Below are 19,641 nucleotides of genomic sequence, written 5' to 3'. Positions count from 1 at the left end.
GCACACCTTGTTGTACACCTTTAAGCACACTTCACCTTGATGAAGGCCCTGAATGTTGATACCAGGCTCCATGAGGTGAGCTGGGCCTCATCCACGCTCAGTAAACACACTTACAATGGTCAAAGCATCCAGTTTAGGCTTCATTGATCACCTTGAAACGCCGCACGTGTGCTTGAGGGTACACAGTTCAACTGTAACGGGTGTCAGGGGTGATGGGGAGAAGGCAGGAGAATGGGGGTTGGGAGGGAGAGACAGATCGGCCATGATTGAACGGCGCAGTAGACTTGATGGGCCGAATGGCCTGATTCTGCTCCTGTCACATGTGGACATGGGCAGGGTGTAGCAGCGGGCTGGGTGGGTCCTGGCCTGGCTCACCCACCACAGACCGGGGTTCACCACCAGAATGAGGAGGGGTCGAGAGGGGTGGATTGGCAAGAATAATGGGGGACCCAGTGGAAGGGGGGGGTCGCTGAGAATGAACAGAACAAGGGGTCGCTGAGAATGAACAGAACAAGGGGGGGGGGGGGGGCGAGACGGTAGGTAGAGCCGCCGGTGGTAGGGGATGGGTGGAGGGGCAGTAGATGGGACCGTTCGGTGAACTGTTGTAACTTTGTCAGTGCCGAGACATGGCAACACTGGTGTCTCTGGGTTGTCCGCAAAACAAAGCATCTGACTGTGACCTAGGCAGTCGTGGCAATACTGTATCACTGAATCATCCATGGTAGGTCCAGGCTGTAGACTAGGCCACTGGCCCATGAGGGCAGGAGTCAAACCCATCGCTGAGTGTCCTTGTTTGCCGTCAGTACTGTCGCTCTTTGCCCAGTGTAGGCAGGGGCAAAGATCTTTGAGCAGGAGTGTGGCGTGCTCTGGTCCTGGAGGTTTTACAATGATGGCGTCCCCTCAGCTGCTCCATATCATCTCTGGGCCACGGCCGAGACCAGGCTGGGTTGTTCCGCCTCTGGTTCTGTCTTTATCAAGTGTTCCTGTTCTTCCTCCTCCTCCCCCTCAGTGTTGGGGCTGCAGACGTTACCGTAGGGACTGGCGGCAGTAGGCGGCGGGGTGCCGTTGCCGTTGGCGATGGTGGAGAGCTGCCTCCGTACGGCCATGGCCGCCATGTCCGCCAGCCCCAGCTTCACCGGTGAGGCCAGGGGGCCGGGCGAGGTGGACCGCGGTGAATGCCCCACCGCCGTTTCACCGGCCCCCCACCACCCGGTCCTGGGCCACGCTCCGTCCACGGGCTCACGCTCCCGCTCGCCGCTCTGGTCATCCAGGAGCTGCACCAGGAAGTCGATGTACTTCATGGCCAGCCGCAGGATCTCGTTCTTGCTCAGCTTCTTGTCCGGGGGGTGGGTGGGGATCAGCCCACGGAGGTCGGAGAATGCACCGTTCACGTTTTGCTGCCTCCACCGCTCGCGGCTGTTGGTGAACATGCGACGGACCACCTTCTGGGGCGGGCCTGAAAAAAAACAAACACAGGCAGTCATGACAGTTATTGATTAGTCCGGGTGTCAGGGGTTATGGGGAGAAGGCAGGAGAATGGGGTTAGTCAAGGAGGGAGAGATAGATCAACCATGATTGAATGGTGGAGTAGACTTGATGGGCTGAATGGCCCAATTCCACCCCTATACCTTATGATAGTTCACAGTTCGCTATAACTTAGCTTAATAACTTGGTTCATAAAGGGCCTGTCCCACTTAGGCAACCTCTACCACGAGTTCTGACAGGTTGGCCCGTGACATACTCGCAGCATGGTCGCCACGAGGTCGTAGGAGGTCTTCGTAACTCTCCCTCATGCTTGAGAGTGGTCTCCGCGTACTCGAGGCCTCAGCTAGGTCGCGGCGTATTTTTCAAGAAGATAAAAAATGACCTCGGGTAAAAATAGGTTGCCGTGGGAAAAATCGATACCCCTTCTCTCTCCTTCTCCCCCCCCCCCCCCCTCCCTCCATGACAGCCGTTTACCTTCCTCTTCAATCGCGCAGACAGCGCTCCCCCACCTTCCCTGGCCCCCGCTGTGTGTGTGTGTGTGTGTGTGTGTGTGTGTATGTATATGTGTGTGTATGTGTGGATGTGTGTATGTGTGTATGTGTGTATGTGCGCGTGTGTGGATGTTCGCGCGTGTGTGTGTGTGCGTGTATGTGTGTGTGTGTGTGTGTGTGTGTGTGTGTATGTGTGTATGTGTATGTGTATGTGTATGTGTGTGTTTGTGTGTGTGCGTGTGTGCGTGTGTATGTGTGGATGTGTATGTGTATGTGTGTGTGTGTGTGCGCGTGTGCGTGTGCGTGTGCGTGTGTGCGTGGTCGATACAGCTCGCGGTTTCAACACGGACGGCCGATCCAGCTCACGGCTTTCCAGGCGAGTGCCCTCGAGCTGGAAGGTCGAAGACACTCTTTTTAACTCGCCGATTAGGTTGCCCAAGTGGGACAGGGCCTTAACTTAACTATCATAAGTTAGTTATGATAGTAACTAACATAAGTTCATTAAAGTGGAAAGAGTTCAGTTCACAAAAAGGACACAAACGTAGCGGGAGTACATAAGTGATAGGAACACAATTAGAGCACGCGGGTACAAACTCCGTACCATAGGACAGCACCCATAGTCAGGATCAGCCCATGTGTTTGCAAGGCAATAGCTCTACCACTGCGCCACTATGCTATCCTTAAAAAATGGGCTCATCTGAGATTTGAACCCAGAACCTCTCACACCCAAAGCCAGAATCATACCCCCTAGACCAACAAGCCAAGATGTATGTTTAAATGGTGAAAAGTTCCAAGTATTTAGAGATATCAGAGCATCCTCGTAGATGAATCACTGATTGTTAGCAAATACAGAGAACAGTGGGGAAGGGAAATATAGCCTTAGCTTGCTCAACTTCTCCCTATAGCCCAGGTCCTCGAGTCCTGGGAGCATCCTCGTAAATCCTCTCTGCACTCATCCTACCACTGCCAGAGAGCAGTGCTGAACTACTATCTACCTCTTTGATGACCCTTGCACTATCCCTGATCAGACTTTGCTGGCTTTATCTTGCAGTAAACGTTATTCCCTCATCATGTATCTGTATACTGTAAACGGCTCGATTGTAATCATGTATTGTCTTTCCGCTGACTGGTTAGCACACAACAAAAGCTTTCCACTGTACCTCGGTACACGTGACAATAAACTAACCTAAACGGAACTCTTCATCAGTCTGAAGAAGGGTCTCGACCAGAAAAGTCACCCATTCCTTCTGTCCAGAAATGCTCCCTGTCCCGCTGAGTTACTCCAGCATTTTGTGTCCATCTCTGAACCTTTCCCACTTTAATGACAATAGACAAAGGAGTAGGCCATTCGGCCCTTCGAGCCAGCACTGCCATTCACTATGATCATGGCTGATCATCCCCAATCAGTACCCTGTTCCTGCCATCTCCCCAAATTCCCTGACTCCGCTATTTTTAAGAGCACTATCTAGCTCTCTTTTGAAAGCATCCAGAGAACCCGCCTCCACCGCCCTGTGAGGCAGAGAATTCCACAGACTCACCACTCTCGTCTCCGTTCTAAATGGCTTACTCCTTATTCTTAAACTATGTGTGGCCCCTGGTTCTGGACTCCGCCAACATCGGGAACACGTTTCCTGCCTCTAGCGTGTCCAAACCCTTAACAATCTTATACGTTTCAATGAGATACCCTCTCATCCTTCTAAAGACCTGTGATAGGTGTTGATCCAAAGGCACACACATGGAAGAGACTAAATGCAGGCAGGAACATTCCCCGAGACCAGGTCCACCCACCTGTACGCATCTCCACTTCGTAATGATGTGATGATCTCCTTTTGATCCTGCTGTTTGGAAACATGCTGAAGGTGCTTGTTGCTCCAATGTAGGTACTAGAACGACAGCACAACTGTGTTAGAAACAAGGAACTGCAGATTTACACCAAACATAGACACAAAGTACTGGAGTAACTCAGCGGGTCAGCCAGCACCTCCGTACAGACAGCACCTGTAGTTGGGATCAAACCTGGGTCTCTGGCGCTGTGAGGCAGCAACTCTATCACTGGGTTAACGGGTTAATAGTGTTTGCCGATCACAGAATGACTGACCTACAAACTCATCAAACCTCCAGTTGTGCATTTGATGTGTCTCTGGAATAAAGGCATCCCTGACTATTTCCAATGTTCAATCAGCACCATGGTTTCTAGGCCACTAGAGGGCAGCTAAGAGCCTACTTACTCAACCCGAAACGTCACCCATTCCTTCCCTCCAGAGATGCTGCCTGTCCCGTTGAATTATGGGCCTGTCCCACCTGGCCATCATTTGCGTGCCATTTAGGCGACCTGGTAGCGTGTGGGTAGCGCGGGACGGACGCATGGAGTGGCGTGGAGTTGCACGCGGTAACGCGCAGCGCTCCTTGATTTCGTGCTGCACGAAAACTTCGCGCGCCACCAGCCTGTCGCGTAAATGACAGCCAAGTGGGACAGGGTGCCGTTTCGGGTCGAATGGGTGACGTTTCGGGTCGAGACCCTTCTTCAGACTGAAACATCATCCATTCCTTCTCTTCAGAGATGCTGCCGGTCCCACTGAGTTACTCCTGCATTTTGTGTCTATCTTCAATTTAAACCAGCATCTGCAGTTCCTTCCCACAGATTAATTTGGTCTGCAGCTTGCTACTTTTCATTCACATCTGCAGTTTTCCAATTGCTAGCACCACTCAAGAAACTGGAACATTTCAGAAAATCACCATAAATATCATAAACTGGGTAAATATCATCAACTGGGTATTCAAATGACGTCACGCGCTCCAGACGGCTGTGCGGACGCTTGAAGACGCACGTGACAGTCGCGCATCAGTCACTACCGGCCTGTCGCATAAATGACGGCCAAGTGGGACAGGCCCTTCACTCCAGCATTTTATGTCAAATCATTTATAATGTATATAACTGGGGTCCCAACACTGAGCCTTGTGGGACCCCACCAGTCACTGCCTCCCATTCTGAAAAGGACCCGTTAATTCCTACTCTTTGCTTCCTGTCTGCCAACCAGTTTTCTATCCATATCAATACCCTACCCCCAATACCCCAGATGGTCTCAGGCTGAGACCCTTCTTCAGACTGATGAAGGGTTCAGTTTAGTTTAGATTAGATTATTGTCACGTGTACCGAGGTACAGTGAAAAGCTTTTAGTTGCGTGCTATCCAGTCAGCGGGAAGACTACAGGATTACAATCGAGCCGTCCACTGTGTACAGATACATGCGTAAGAAAGAACTGCAGATGCTGGTTTAAATCGAAGGTAGACACAAAAGGCTGGAGTAACTCAGCGGGTGAGGCAGCATCTCTGGAGACAAGGAATGGGCTACGTTTAATGTGATACACTTGGCCCTTCAATAAGCTTGGACTTACTACAGCATGGCCATTCAGCCCACTAGGTCAAAGCCATCTTCTACCCAGGCAATACCATCAGCCCCAATCATCAAACCAACATGCCCACAAAGGGAACTAAAGTACAATTTTACTGAAGCCAATTAACCTACAACCCTGCATGTCTTCAGAGTGTGGGAGGAAACCGGATCACCAGGTGAAAACCCACGCGGTCACGGGGGTACAAACTCCGTGCAGACGGCACCCGTAGTCAGGATGGAACCCGGCTCTCGGGCACAATTCCACCACCATGCTGCCCATAAAAGTTGGCCCGATTACATTTTCCCCCTCTCAACTTAAAACAAGGATGGCAGCGGTGGGATTCGAACCCACGCCCCCGAAGAGACTGGAGCCTAAATCCAGCGCCTTAGACCGCTCGGCCACGCTACCAACTGGTCCTGAATGGTCTCTTGCCAATCCCATAGCAATGGTACTGACCCGAGAATGATCTGTGTAAGTACAGTACCACTGATACACTCAAGTCGAGGACAATTACATTTTCTCACGACACAGACAGAAGTCACATCATCTTCCAGCTTATGATTTACAAACTTGCACCATATTTAGACAATAGACAATAGGTGCAGGAGTAGGCCATTCGGCCCTTCGAGCCAGCACCACCATTCAATGTGATCATGGCTGATCATCCCCAATCAGTACCCCGTTCCTGCCTTCTCCCCATATCCCCTGACTCCGCTATTTTTAAGAGCCCTATCTAGCTCTCTCTTGAAAGCACCCAGTGAACCTGCCTCCACCGCCCTCTGAGGCAGAGAATTCCGGGTTCCATCCTGACTACCGGTACTGTCTGTACGGAGTTTGCACGTTCTCCCTGTGACCACATGGGTTTTCTCTGGGTGCTCCGGTTTCCTTCCACTCTCGAAAGACGTACAGGATTGTAGGTCCAGAACCAGGGGCCACAGTTTAAGAATAAGAGGTAAGCCATTTAGAACGGAGATGAGGAAACACTTTTTCTCAAAGAGAGTGGTGAGTCTGTGGAATTCTCTGCCTCAGAGGGCGGTGGAGGCAGGTTCTCTGGATACTTTCAAGAGAGCGCTAGATAGGGCTCTTAAAAATAGCGGAGTCAGGGGATATGGGGAGAAGGCAGAAACGGGGTACTGATTGGAGAAGATCACATAGAATGGCGGTGCTGGCGCGAAGAGCCGAATGGCCTACTCCTGCACCTATTGTCTATTGTTAATAGGCTTTGGAAAAATTGTAAATTGTCCCCAGTGTGTGTAGGACAGCACTAGTTTGATCGTTTCGGACTCGGTGGGCCGAAGGGCCTTTTTCCACGCTGTATCTCGAAAGCCTAAAGTGTAAAGTCTAGCCGAGGTCAGGATCGAACCCGGGTCTCTGGCATTGTGAGACAGCGGCTCTACCCGCTGCGCCACACCACATTCTCCCTTTTTGTGGGAAAAGGTGCCGGTCACATTTATCCGTGCGGTGAGACGAGATTGAACACAACAGGGGCAGCTATTTCATATAGTTTTAAAAAATCAAGCTGCTGCCTTTCATTTTGATGCACAAATTTAAAAAGCAGAAGTTACATTAAACTTGCATCAACCCTTGCCTTGCCCACATTTTGCATAAGCATATAATTCTGCTCTTCACTGTCATCAGGCAACTGAACCATCCTACCACAACGGGAAAGCAGTCCTGAGCTACTATCTACCTCATTGGATATCCTCGGACTATCTTTGATCGGACTTTACTGGCTTTATCTTGCACTAAACGTTATTCCCATATCATTTACCAGACTGATTCCTGGGATGTCAGGACTTTCATATGAAGAAAGACTGGATAGACTCGGCTTGTACTCGCTAGAATTTAGAAGATTGAGGGGGGATCTTATAGAAACTTCCAAAATTCTTAAGGGGTTGGACAGGCTAGATGCAGGAAGATTGTTCCCGATGTTGGGGAAATCCAGAACAAGGGGTCACAGTTTAAGGATAAGGGGGAAATCTTTTAGGACTGAGATGAGAAAAACATTTTTCACACAGAGAGTGGTGAATCTCTGGAATTCTCTGCCACAGAAGGTAGTTGAGGCCAGTTCATTGGCTATATTTAAGAGGGAGTTAGATGTGGCCCTTGTGGCTAAAGGGATCAGCGGGTATGGAGAGAAGGCAGGTACAGGATACTGAGTTGGATGATCAGCCATGATCATATTGAATGGCGGTGCAGGCTCGAAGGACCGAATGGCCTACTCCTGCACCTATTTTCTATGTATCTGAACAAGAAGGAATGCAGATGCTGGAAAATCGAAGGTAGACAAAATTGCTGGAGAAACTCAGCGGGTGCGGCAGCATCTATGGAGCGAAGGAAATAGGCGACGTTTCAGGCCAAAACCCTTCTTCAGACGGATGGGAGAATTCAATGTTCATGCCCCCAGGATGCAGACTCCTCAAGCGGAATATGAGGTGCTGTTCCTCCAATTTCCGGTGGTGCTCACTCTGGCCATGGAGGAGACCCAGGACAGAGAGGTCGGACGGGGAATGGGAGGGGGAGTTGAAGTGCTGAAGCACCGGGAGATCAGGTTGGTTATTGCGGACTGAGCGGAGGTGTTCGGCGAAACAATCACCAAGCCTACGCTTGGTCTCACCGATGTAGATCAACTGACATCTAGAGCAGCGGATGCAATAGATGAGGTTGGAGGAGATGCAGGTGAACCTCTGTCGCACCTGGAACGACTGCTTGGGTCCTTGAATGGAGTCGAGGGGGGAGGTAAAGGGACAAGTGTAGCATCTCTTGCGGTTGCAAGGGAAAGTGCCCGGGGAGGGGGTGGTACGGGACGGAAGGGAAGAATTGACAAGGGAGTTACGGAGGGAGCGGTCTTTGCGGAAGGCAGACATGGGGGGAGATGGGAAGATGTGGCGAGTGGTGGGGTCACGTTGGAGGTGGCGGAACTGACGGAGGATTATTTGTTGTATGTGACGGCTAGTGGGGTGAAAGGTGAGGACTAGGGGGACTCTGCCCTTGTTGCGAGTGGGGGGGATGGACAGTGTTGCAGGGAATGGAAGAGACCCTGGTGTGAGCCTCATCTATAGTATGGGAGGGGAACCCCCGTTCCCTGAAGAATGAGGACATTTCCGATTCCCTGGTGGAACACCTCATCCTGGGAGCAGATGCGGCATAGACGGAGGAATTGGGAGTAGGGGATGGAGTCCTTACAGGAAGCAGGGTGGGAAGAAGTGTAGTCCAGATAGCCATTGGAGTCAGTGGGTTTATAGTGGATGTCGGTCAGAAGTCTATCACCTGAGATAGAGATGGTGAGGTCAAGGAATGGTAGGGAAGTGTCGGAAATGGTCCAGGTGTATTTGAGTGCCGGATGGAAGTTAGTGGTGAAGTGGATGAAGTCAGCGAGTTGTGTGTGGGTGCAGGAGGTAGCACCAATGCAGTCGTCGATGTAGCGGAGGCAGAGGTCGGATGTGGGGCCCTGGTACGTATCGAACAAGGATTGTTCGACGTTTATGTATCGAACAAGATCAGTGTGGGAATGGGAAGGAGAATTAAAGTGTTTAGCAACCGGGAGATCAGGTAGTTCCAAGCCGAAACCCTTGGGAAATAGGCAACGTTTCAGGCCGAAACCCATGGGTTTCGGCCCGAAACGTTGCCTATTTCCTTCACTCCATGGACACTGTGTTTCTCCAGCAATTTTGTCTATCTGCTAAATACTTTAATTCTCCTTCCCATTCCCACACTGACCTTTGTGTTCGAGGTCTCCTCCATTGTCAGAGTGAGGCTAAACGCAAATTGGATGAACAGCATCTCATATTTCGCTTGGCAGCCTACAGTATGAACATTGACTTCTCTAACTTCAGGTAGCCCCGGCATTGCCTTTCTCTCTATCCCACCCCCAGCCCAAGTCGCACCAGCTTCTTGTTCTCACCCAACAAACAGCTAACAATGACCTGTTACTTTTTGCATATCTTTCGTTCATTGTTCTTTATCTCTCCACATCATCGTCTATATCTCCTGTTTCCCTATCCCCAGACCAAGGGCCTCGACCCGAAATGTCTCCCATTCCTTCTCTCCAAAGTGCTGGAGTAAGTCAGCAGGTCTGGCAGCATCTCTGGAGAAAATAAATAGGTGATGTTTCGGGTGGAGACCCTTCTTCAGACTCCCTCCAGTTCATTTGATGCTGGCATGCCCAGCATTTACAGAGAAAATAGGTGCAGGAGTAGGCCATTCGGCCCTTCAGGTCAGCACCGCCATTCAATATAATCATGGCTAATCAGTACCCCGTTCCTGTACGTTTTCCCCCCATATCCCTCGATTTGGTTTATTACCCATTCATAACCAGAGCTGGACTCAAAATATCAGCTCAGAGTCTTTAAGCTGAATGAAAGGATGCCGTCAAGCTGGAAAGAATGCAGAGAAGATTTACGAGGATGTTGCCAGAACTAGAAGCATGGGCTACAGGGAGAGGTTGAGCAGGCTAGGGTTTTATTCCTTATGAGCACAGGAGGATGAGGGGTGATCTGATAGAGGTGTACAAATCACAAGGGGAATAGGGACAGCTGAAAAAGCTCAGTTGGGAGAGTGTTAGGCTGAATATCTAAAGGTCCCTGGTTCAATCCCTGCTTATTACTTTTTAATCAGTTTCCTCCCACATATATATTTTTTTAAAGGTAGCACAGTGGTGCAGTAGGTACACAAAAATGCTGGAGAAACTCAGTGGGTGCAGCAGCATCGATGGAGCGAAGGAAATAGGCAACCCGAAACGTTGCCTATTTCCTTCGCTCCATAGATGCTGCCTCACCCACTGAGTTTCTCCAGCATTTTTGTCTACCTTCGATTTTCCAGCATCTGCAGTTCCTTCCTAAACAACAGTGGTGCAGTGGTAGTTTAGTTTAGAGGTACAGCGTAGAAACAGGCCCTTCGGCCCCACCAGCGATCCCCACACACTAAAGGGCCTGTCCCACTTGGGCAACCTAATCCGCGAGTTTTCCCAGCAGCATGGTCGACACGAGGTCCTAGGAGGTCTTCGTAACTCTCCTTCATGCTCGAGAGTGGTCCCCGCGTACTCGAGGCCTCAGCTAGGTCGCGGCGTATTTTTCAATATGTTAAAAAATGCCCGCGAGTAAAAAAAGGTCACCATGGAAAAAAATCGATACTTTTTTTACTCGTAGGTTTAGTTGAAGTAGGTCGTAGTAGGTCGGCATGTTAGTCGTAGGTAATAGAGGGTAGTCGAGGGTAGTCGTAGATAGTCTTCATCATAGTCGAAGGGAGGTCGAAGGAGACCGAAGGAGGTCGTCTTCACTCTCCACTATTCGGTGTCCAATTTCCCCGTAGCTAGTCGTAACTAGTCTTCAACATAGTCGAAGGAGGTCTTCAACATGTCATTTTTTCAAACTCTTCTAAACTCTTCTAAACTCGCCAATTAGGTCGCCAAGTGTGACAGTCCCTTAACACTATTTACACCAAGCCAATTAACCTACAAACCTGTACGTCTTTGGAGTGTGGGAGGAAACTGAAGGTCTCAGAGAAAACCTACGCAGGTAACGGGGAGAAGGTACAAACTCCGTACAGACAGCACCCGTAGTCAAGATAGAACCCGGGTCTCCGGCGCTGCAACAGATTTAAGGCAGCAACTCTACCGCTGGGCCACCTTGCCGCCCTCTTCCATGCAAGAGAGATTCTTGGAGTTGCGATCAGGAATTGTCGCAGTTTACATAAAGTTATCAACTTCACAGAGAAACCACTTCCCCTAAAGTCCAAATTCAACATAACCTCACCAAGTGTGTAACGCTGCGAGAAGTAACCGCCTGGCCATTGCATCACTGGGGTGAGGGGGGGGGGGGGGGGGGGGGGGGAACAGAAGATCTCGGAGAAAACCCATGCGGTCGCAGGGAGAACGTAAAACTCCGTACAGACAGCACCCGTGGTCAGGATTGAACCTGGGATCCTAGCACTGTGAGGCAGCAACTCTACCGCTGCACCACCGTGCCGGCCCTCTTATTCCCAACATGCCCCCTCCAGCACCGGCACCATCTTTACTGAAGTCCCCTCTGCCTGAAGAACCAGGGGTCACACAGTTTAAGAATAAGGGGTAGGCCATTTAGGACTGAGACGAGGAAAAAACTTTTTTCACCCAGAGAGTTGCGAATCGGTGGAATTCTCTGCCGCAGAAGGCAGTGGAGGCCAATTCACTGGATGTTTTCAAGAGAGAGTTAGATTTAGCTCTTAGGGCTAACGGAATCAAGGTATATGGGGAAAAAGCAGGAACGGGGTACTGATTGTGGATGATCAGCCATGATCACATTGAATAGCGGTGCTGGCTCGAAGGGCTGAATGGCCTACTATGTTTCTATCCTTCCTGTGACATTTATTTCCCATTCTGCCCCCTAGAGGCCCCTGATCTCACTCCATCAACACTCCAAGAGAAACCATAACTAGCAGAGCACAGATGAAGGGCTGAATGGCCTCCTCTTGTTCCAGAGCTCTTTATCTCCCGTCCAACTTAGAATGTAGAATATAGAAGAGCACAGCACAGGAACAGGCCCTTCAGCCCACAACATTTGTGCCGAACATGATGCTAGGTTAAACTGAACCACATTGAGTTGGAGGGAACTGCAGTTGCTGGTTTAAACCGAAGATAGACACAGAATGCTGGAGTAACTCAGCGGGTCAGGTAACATCTCTGGTGAACATGGATTGGTGACGTTTCAGGAGAGGGTGCTTCTGCATAGTATCTGAATCATTGCCTATCCATGATCCACTGAGTGTCTCATCCCACCCTCTCTCTCTCTCCAGCATGATCAGCGTCTCACTCACCCATACTCCCTCTATAGCATACCCCCTTTCACTCTCCCCCTCTCCCTCACCCCTCTCTCGTCCCACTAAAAGGCCTGTCCCACTTACACGACCTTTACAAGCGACTGCTGGCACCCGTGATAGGCTGACAAAGTTTTCAACATGTTGAAAATTCAGCGGCGACCAGAAATACGCTATGACTCTTTGGAGACGTCTCACGACCATGCAGGCTGTATGGTGGTGAGAGGTCTCCTATGGTCACGAGAGGTCACCCACCACATGTCGCCAGGGGTCGCCTGTATGGTCGTGAGAGGTCTCCAAAGAGTCGTAGTGCCTTTCTGGTTGCTGCTGAATTTTCAACATGTTGAAAATTTCGGCTCACCTATGACGGGTGGCAGCAGTCGCCTGTAAAGGTCACATAAGTGGGACAGGCCCTTAGCGCATCCATCAGATAACATCATCACCAGTTTACCCCCAGTCTTCACCATATCAGGGGTATTCAGCTTGTCTCCTGCAGCCCTCCACCTCATTTCCCTGTGTTTCCCGGGCTGGGACGTGAACTACTAGTTCTCTGTCTTCCTTGCCCAGACGCTGTCTGACCCGAGTGTCTCAGCATTCTCCCTTTTGTTCTCAGGTCCCTGGTACCTTGGACATGTCTTCAGAGAAGGTCTTCTAGCTGAAGGTACAATGAACTGCAAGTGCAGGCTTACAAAAAAAAGTGCTGGAGTAATGGGGACGGCATGGTGGCGCAGTGGTAGAGCTGCTGCCTCACAGCGCCAGAGACCCGGGATCGATCCTGACTACGGGTGCTGTCTATACGGAGTTTGCACGTTCTCCCCGTGACCTGCGTGGGTTTTCTCCGGGTGCTCCGGCTTCCTCCCACACTCCAAAGACGTACAGGTTTGTAGGTGAATTGGGTTCAGTAAAGATTGTAAATTGTCCCTAGTGCGTGTAGGATAGTGTTAGCGTGTGGGGATTGCTGGTCGGTGCGGACTCAATGGGCCGAAGGGCCTGTTTCCGCACTGTATCTCTACACTAGACTAAACTAAAAATGTTTGGTGTAAAGCAGCTTCCTACAGAGGGTGGGGGTACAGACATAGACAGACCTGTTGATGATGGGGTGGGGGCCGTAGGGCGAGCCGACCATCGATGCCACAGGGTGGGTGGAAAGCTGCACCATCCTGCCCTCCGAGCCGGGCACCAGGGAGGGCATGGGGTGCAGGGCGGTCAGCTGGGTGGTCCGCGGCCCGCCATTCACCGGGTGGGCACCGCTCAGCGGGTGCAGCTTGCAGTGACCCAAGCTGATGACCGGCACAGCCAACGCCAGCCCCTCCAACAAGCTCAGCCCCGTCTCCATGGACCCATCCTCCTGCTGGGCGGCATCTCCTTGGGGAGAGAGCTGCGCTGGGGTCCTGATGTCTGCCCCAGCTCCCTCGTTAGTGGGGGTCTCGCTGACCAGTCCCGGCTCCGTCTTCACAGGGCTGCGGCCATCCCCGGAGATGTGTGGAGAACACCTCTGGACTTTCTCCATCACTTGACCCTGTTAGCCAGGGTACCTCTCATCAGTCTGAAGAGCACGACACCAGCTGTCTGCCGCTCTGAGAATCCACTGTGTTTTATCTGTAATAAAGGGGGGGGGGGGGGGGGGGTGGGTGGGAGAGAGAGTGGGAAAAGTCAATGAGATGGTCAAAAATAGCTGAAAGTAAAGACTTTTATGCCCCTGTCCCACTTAGGAAACCCGACCGGAAACCTCTGGAGACTTTGCGCCCCACCCAAGGTTTCCGTGCGGTTCCCGGAGTCTCCCTACCTGCTTCCACTATCTGCAACCTCCAGCAACCACCAGGAATCACACGGAAACCTTCGGTGGGGCGCAAAGTCTCCAGAGGTTTCCGTTCAGGTCTCCTAAGTGGGACAGGGGCATAACTGTTTCAACAAGGCATTCAGGCTGAGAGATTCAGGACAGTTTCTTCCCAGCTGACATCAGGCAACTGAACCACCCTCTCACCAAGTAGAGAGAGGGCTTGAGCTACAACCTCCCTTCCATTGACTCCATCTACACCTCACACTGCCTCGGCAAGGCCAGCAGCATAACCAAGGACCAGTCTCACTCCCTCTTCCCCCCTCTCCCATCGGGCAAGAGGTACAGAAGCGTGAAAATGCACACCTCCAGATTCAGGGACAGTTTCTTCACAAAGGCTATCAGGCAGCTGAACCATCCTGTCATTAACTAGAGAGCGGTCCCTCATTGGAGATCCTTGGACTATGTTTATTTGAAGTTTACCGGACTAAATCTTGCACCAAGTTGTATTCCCTTTATCCTGTATCTGTACACTGTGGACGGCTCGATTGTAATCATGTATTGTCTTTCCGATGACTGGATAGCACGCAACAAAATGCTGTTCACTGTACCTCAGTACATGTGACACTAATTAATTAGATTACACTAAAGTGTACTGGGAAGATTGGTCAGGGTGAGAACACAGATTTAATTTTGTTTAGTTTCATTTAGAGATACAGCGCGGAAACAGGCCCTTTTGCCAACTGAGTCCACGCCGACCAGCGATCCCCGCACACTAACACTATTCTACACATACTAGGGACAATTTACAATGATACCCCACCAATTAACCTACAAACAAGTACGTCTTTGGAGTGTGGGATGAAACCGGAGCACCCGAAGAAAGCCCGACAAAGATGTACAGGTTTGTAGGTTAATTGGCTTGGATAGTGTTAATGTGTGGGGATCGCTGGTCGGTACAGACCCGGTGGGCCGAAGGGCCTGTATCTTTAAACTAAACTAAATTAAATCAGTGTCCTCTCCCTGACCAAGCTTCCCAGTACAGTTTAGTTTAGAGTCATTTATTATTGTCACGTGTACTGAGGTACAGCGAATAGCTTTTGTTGCATGCTAATAGCCCTGTCCCACGGTATGAGTTCATTCCAAGAGCTCTCCCTAGTTTAAAAAAAATCAAACTTGTGGTAAGCACGGAGAATGAACATAGCGGGCACGTCGGAGCTCGGGGACGTCTCTTAGCGGCTCGTAACGCTAACGACAGGTACTGGGAAAGACTCGCTAACGGCAGGTAAGCACGGGAAGACTCGCGAAGATTTTTGAAAAATGTCCACGAGAGCCCAGAGCCCCGAGTACCGACGAGTGGCCATTGCCGTAAATCTCCGAGTTCGAATCAGGGCAAACTCGGGAGAGCTCTTGGAATGAACCCGTACCGTGGGTAGCCAGTCAGCGGAAAGACAATACATGATTACAATCGAGCTGTCCACAGTGTACTTGTATGGCTTTGGAGTGTGGGAGGAAGCCGGAGCACCAGGAGAAACCCCACGCAGGTCACGGGGAGAACATAAAAACTCCGTGCAGACAGCGCCCGTAGTCAGGATGGAACCCGGGTCTCTGGCGCTGTGAGGCAGCAACTCAACCGCTGCGCCACCGTGCCGAGCAGCTGATGTTCGTTGGATGTTGCACAGAGAGTGCGTGGAATTGGTCCTGTGCCTGACTTGCGCACAATACACCCACTCACCAGAGACCAGGGCTGCTGTGGGGATGAGATGCAGGGCATCCAGCTCTACTCCGGTGCTCTGCAACTCATTCCTCCACTTTTTTGCTGATAAAATCAGCATCATCTCTCAATCTTTATCCCCTGTACCCGACTCCCCAGCATCTACTCCACCACCTACCAAGGCCCCTCCTTTCAACATCTCCACTGAGCTCCTTACCCCTCCTCCACACTGCTTCCTCTCCCAGTTTGACCTGGTCACCCCTATTGAAATCTCCAAACTCATCAGCTCTTCCAAACCCACTACCTGCTCCCTCGACCCTCTCCCCACTCCCCTGCTGAAGTCCTGCCTCCCTGTTCTCTGCCCCTACCTCACTAATCTCTTCAACTCCTCATTGTCCTAAGGAATTGTCCCCTCCGCTTTCAAAACTGCTGCTGTCACGCCAATCTTAAAGAAACCTGGTCTTGATCCCTCCTCTCTCATTAACTACCACCCAATCTCAAACCTCCCCTTTCTTTCAAAATCCCTGGAGCGTATCGTTGCGTCGCAACTTCATTCCCACCTCCTTGCGTATAACCTACTTAAACCCCTCCAATCTGGCTTTCGCCCCCTCCATAGCACAGAAACTGCTCTCCTCAAAGTCCTCAACGACCTCCTCACCTCTGCTGACACTGGTTCCCTCAACATCCTCATCCTCCTCGACTTTGAGTGCAGCCTTCGATACAGTGAACCATAACATCCTGCTCACCAGACTCAAAGACCTCGGCATTGAAGGCTCTGCACTCAGCTGGCTCCGTTCCTACCTTTCCAACAGATCCCACTTCATCTCTCTCCACAACCACACCTCTGCTACAGCCACAGTCACTCAAGGCATTCCCCAAGGCTCCGTACTCGGCCCCCTCCTCTTCATCATCTACATCCTCCCCCTTGGACAGATACTCCGCCACTTCAATCTGGACTTCCACTGTTACGCCGATGACACCCAGATCTACCTTGGCACCAAATCCCCCCACAACCCTCCCCTCCTCCCCCTCCTCCCCTCCTCCCCCTCCTCCCCTCCCATATCAACTCCTGTTTGTCAGCTATAAAAACCTGGATGCAACATAACTTCCACAAACTCAACAGCGATAAAACAGAATTCAATCAATCAATCAATCAATCAATCAATCTATCAATCAATCGATCAACCTTTATTGTCATCTTGCAAGCAACAGTTGTACAGTGCAAAATGAAAAGACGTTTCCCAGGGAATAGCGGAGCATCGCACATGAAATTTAAAACATTTCACACATAATAACATTAAAAACAATCCAGTCCCTGATGAAACAGTATAAATAGTTAAAAGCAGGTAAAACACAACGTTAAAATACAATAAACCAATCATAAAAATGTCCGGGGTAGCTGATTTGAGTGGCCAGTGCCAGTTATTAAAGTGTCCGTGTCAGCCGCAGAATCAAGTGACTGTGAGTACAGAGTGACTGTTTAGCAGCCTCACAGCCTGTGGTAGGAAGCTGTTTAGCAGTCTTGTAGGCTGTGATGCTTCGATATCTCTTGCCTGATGGCAGGAGATCCAGGTGTATGTGGAGGGGGTGCAGTTTGTCCTTAGCAATTCTCTGAGCTTTTTTCATTCCTCCTCATAGGCTCCAAAGCCACACTCAGCAAAATCAATAACCCCACTCTCACCATCGACGGCACCACTGTCTCCCCATCTCCCCAGGCCCGCAACCTTGGCGTGATCTTTGATTCCACCCTCTCCCTTGAGCCTCACATCCGCCATGTCATTAAAACCTCCTTCTTTCATCTCCGCAACATCGCCAAACTCAGACCCTCTCTCACACCTCCCGCTGCTGAAAGACTCATCCATGCCTTCATCTCCTCCCGACTGGACTATTGCAACTCACTTCTCCTTGGCATCAGCTCCACCTACATCAACCGACTCCAACTGGTCCAGAACGCAGCCGCCCGACTCATCACCCACACCAAATCCTGGCATCACATCACTCCAGTCCTCAAACAACTTCACTGGCTTCCCATCTCCCACCGGATCACCTACAAAATCCTGATCCTCACCTACAAAGCCCTCCACCATCTGCCCCCCCCCCCCCCCCCATATCTCACTGACCTCCTCTCTCCCTACCAACCCTCACGGTCCCTCAGATCGACATCAGCCGGACTCCTCTCCATCCACAAGTCCAATCTCCGCAGTTTTGGGGACAGAGCCTTCTCCAGGGCAGCTCCCAGGCTCTGGAACTCCCTCCCCCAACTGATCCGCAATTCCGTGTCCCTCACCATCTACCAGTCCCGCCTCAAGACCCATCTCTTCACCTCTGCCTATCCTTAGCCCCACGTCCCCCTCCCTTTTTACCTGTGCATTAATTTGCCTCATATTGTGTTTTGAATTGAATTCTGTCTTTACTTTGTGTACTAGTCATGTCTCTACTATTTATTTCATTCCCCTTACATGTTTTTCCTCTACCTGCTAAATTTTTGTAAGGTGTCCTTGAGACTCTTGAAAGGCGCCCATAAATAAAATGTATTATTATTATTATTATGCATCGACGAGGATGGTTAGACAGAGGATGAACAAACTAAACTCGCTGGAGTTTAGAAGGATGAGGGGACACCTCATTGCAACTGACCAAATAGTGAAAGGCCTGGATAGAGTGGATGTGGAGAGGATGTTTCCACTAAAATTCTTGATTAGTATGGGTGTCAGGGGTTATACACAGAAACATAGAAACATAGAAAATAGGTGCAGGAGTAGGCCATTCGGCCCTTCGAGCCTGCACCGCCATTCATTATGATCATGGCTAATCATCCAACTCAGTATCCTGTACCTGCCTTCTCTCCATACCCCCTGATCCCTTTAGCCACAAGGGCCACATCTAACTCCCTCTTAAATATAGCCAACGAACTGGCCTCAACTACCTTCTGTGGATTCCAGAGATTCACCACTCTGTGTGAAAAATGTTTTCCTCATCTCGGTCCTAAAAGATTTCCCCCTTATCCTTAAACTGTGACCCCTTGTTCTGGACTTCCCCAACATCGGGAACAATCTTCCTGCATCTAGCCTGTCCAACCCCTTAAGAATTTTGTAAGTTTCTATAAGATCCCCCCTCAATCTTCTAAACTCGCTGGAATTTAGAAGGATGAGGGGACACCTCATTGCAACTGACCGAATAGTGAAAGGCCTGGATGGAGTGGATGTGGAGAGGTTATGGGGAGAAGGCAGGGGAATGGGGTTGAGAGGAGGATAGATCAGGCATGATCAAACGGTGGGGCAGACTCGGTGGGCCAAACGGCCTGATTCTGCTCCTGTGTCTAATGAACATGTGATGAATCAGGGCTGCCAACTCTCACGCTTTGAGCGTGAGACTCTCATTTCCGCAAATTCACACGCCCTCACGCTGAAGACAAAATTCTCACGCTGTCTTCAGTCCCTGCACAGCAAGAATCCTATAGCGGAGCTATACGATCTTTGCTGCACAGATTGTCTCTTTGACGGTTGACGGCTGTGAGTAACCTCGCGTCTCTTCTCTCTTGGTCGGATATGCAGCCGCCGGGTGTCAGCGCCTCTGTGCGCCAGCTGTGAGCTGCTGCAGCCTCGCTCCCTCCCTCCTGCCCTTCAACTCACACGGCAGCGCCAGCGCCGCCAATCCACGCTACACCGTGGCCGCCAGACTCCCCATTGGGTAGCCGGGGAGAGGGCGGGGGGGGGGGGGGGGGGGGGGGGGGGGGGGGAGGAGAGAGAGAGAAAGGAAAAAAGGGAAAGATGGAGGCAAAGAGAGACAAGGGGAGGGAATGTAGAAAGGGGATGAAGGAAGGAAAGGAGAAAGGGAAGAAAGAGGGAGTGTGAGGAAAGAGGGTGGGAGGGGGAGAAAGAGGGGGGATGGGGGCAGGAGGGAGGAAGGGGAGGATGGAGGAAGGGAGGGGGAAGGAAATGTGTGTGTGCTTGTGTGTGTATATGTGCCTCCCTGTGTGTGTCTCCC

At 50.9% G+C, this 19,641-nt stretch overlaps 1 protein-coding gene and 1 non-coding gene across 2 annotated transcripts in view; both read right to left on the bottom strand.

Moving 5' to 3' along the window:
• Positions 1-534: 534 nt before the first annotated feature.
• The window catches only part of lyl1 (LYL1 basic helix-loop-helix family member), a 32,085-nt gene continuing 12,978 nt past the window's right edge, over positions 535-19,641 (bottom strand). The window contains exons 2-4 of the mRNA XM_033050988.1: positions 13,249-13,762; positions 3,765-3,859; positions 535-1,456 (exon numbers count right to left, since the gene is read on the bottom strand). Coding sequence (XP_032906879.1) covers positions 915-1,456; positions 3,765-3,859; positions 13,249-13,673 — 1,062 coding nt within the window. The 5' untranslated portion in view covers positions 13,674-13,762 and the 3' untranslated portion in view covers positions 535-914. The remainder of the gene's footprint in view (positions 1,457-3,764; positions 3,860-13,248; positions 13,763-19,641) is intronic.
• On the bottom strand, positions 5,698-5,779 carry trnal-uag. The gene has a single exon. It is a non-coding gene; the product is annotated as a tRNA-Leu (tRNA).

The sequence above is a fragment of the Amblyraja radiata genome, chromosome 35 (genome assembly GCF_010909765.2).
Source record: "Amblyraja radiata isolate CabotCenter1 chromosome 35, sAmbRad1.1.pri, whole genome shotgun sequence".
Classification (NCBI taxonomy): Eukaryota; Metazoa; Chordata; class Chondrichthyes; order Rajiformes; family Rajidae; genus Amblyraja; species Amblyraja radiata.
This window is presented reverse-complemented; position numbering and strand designations above follow the sequence as displayed.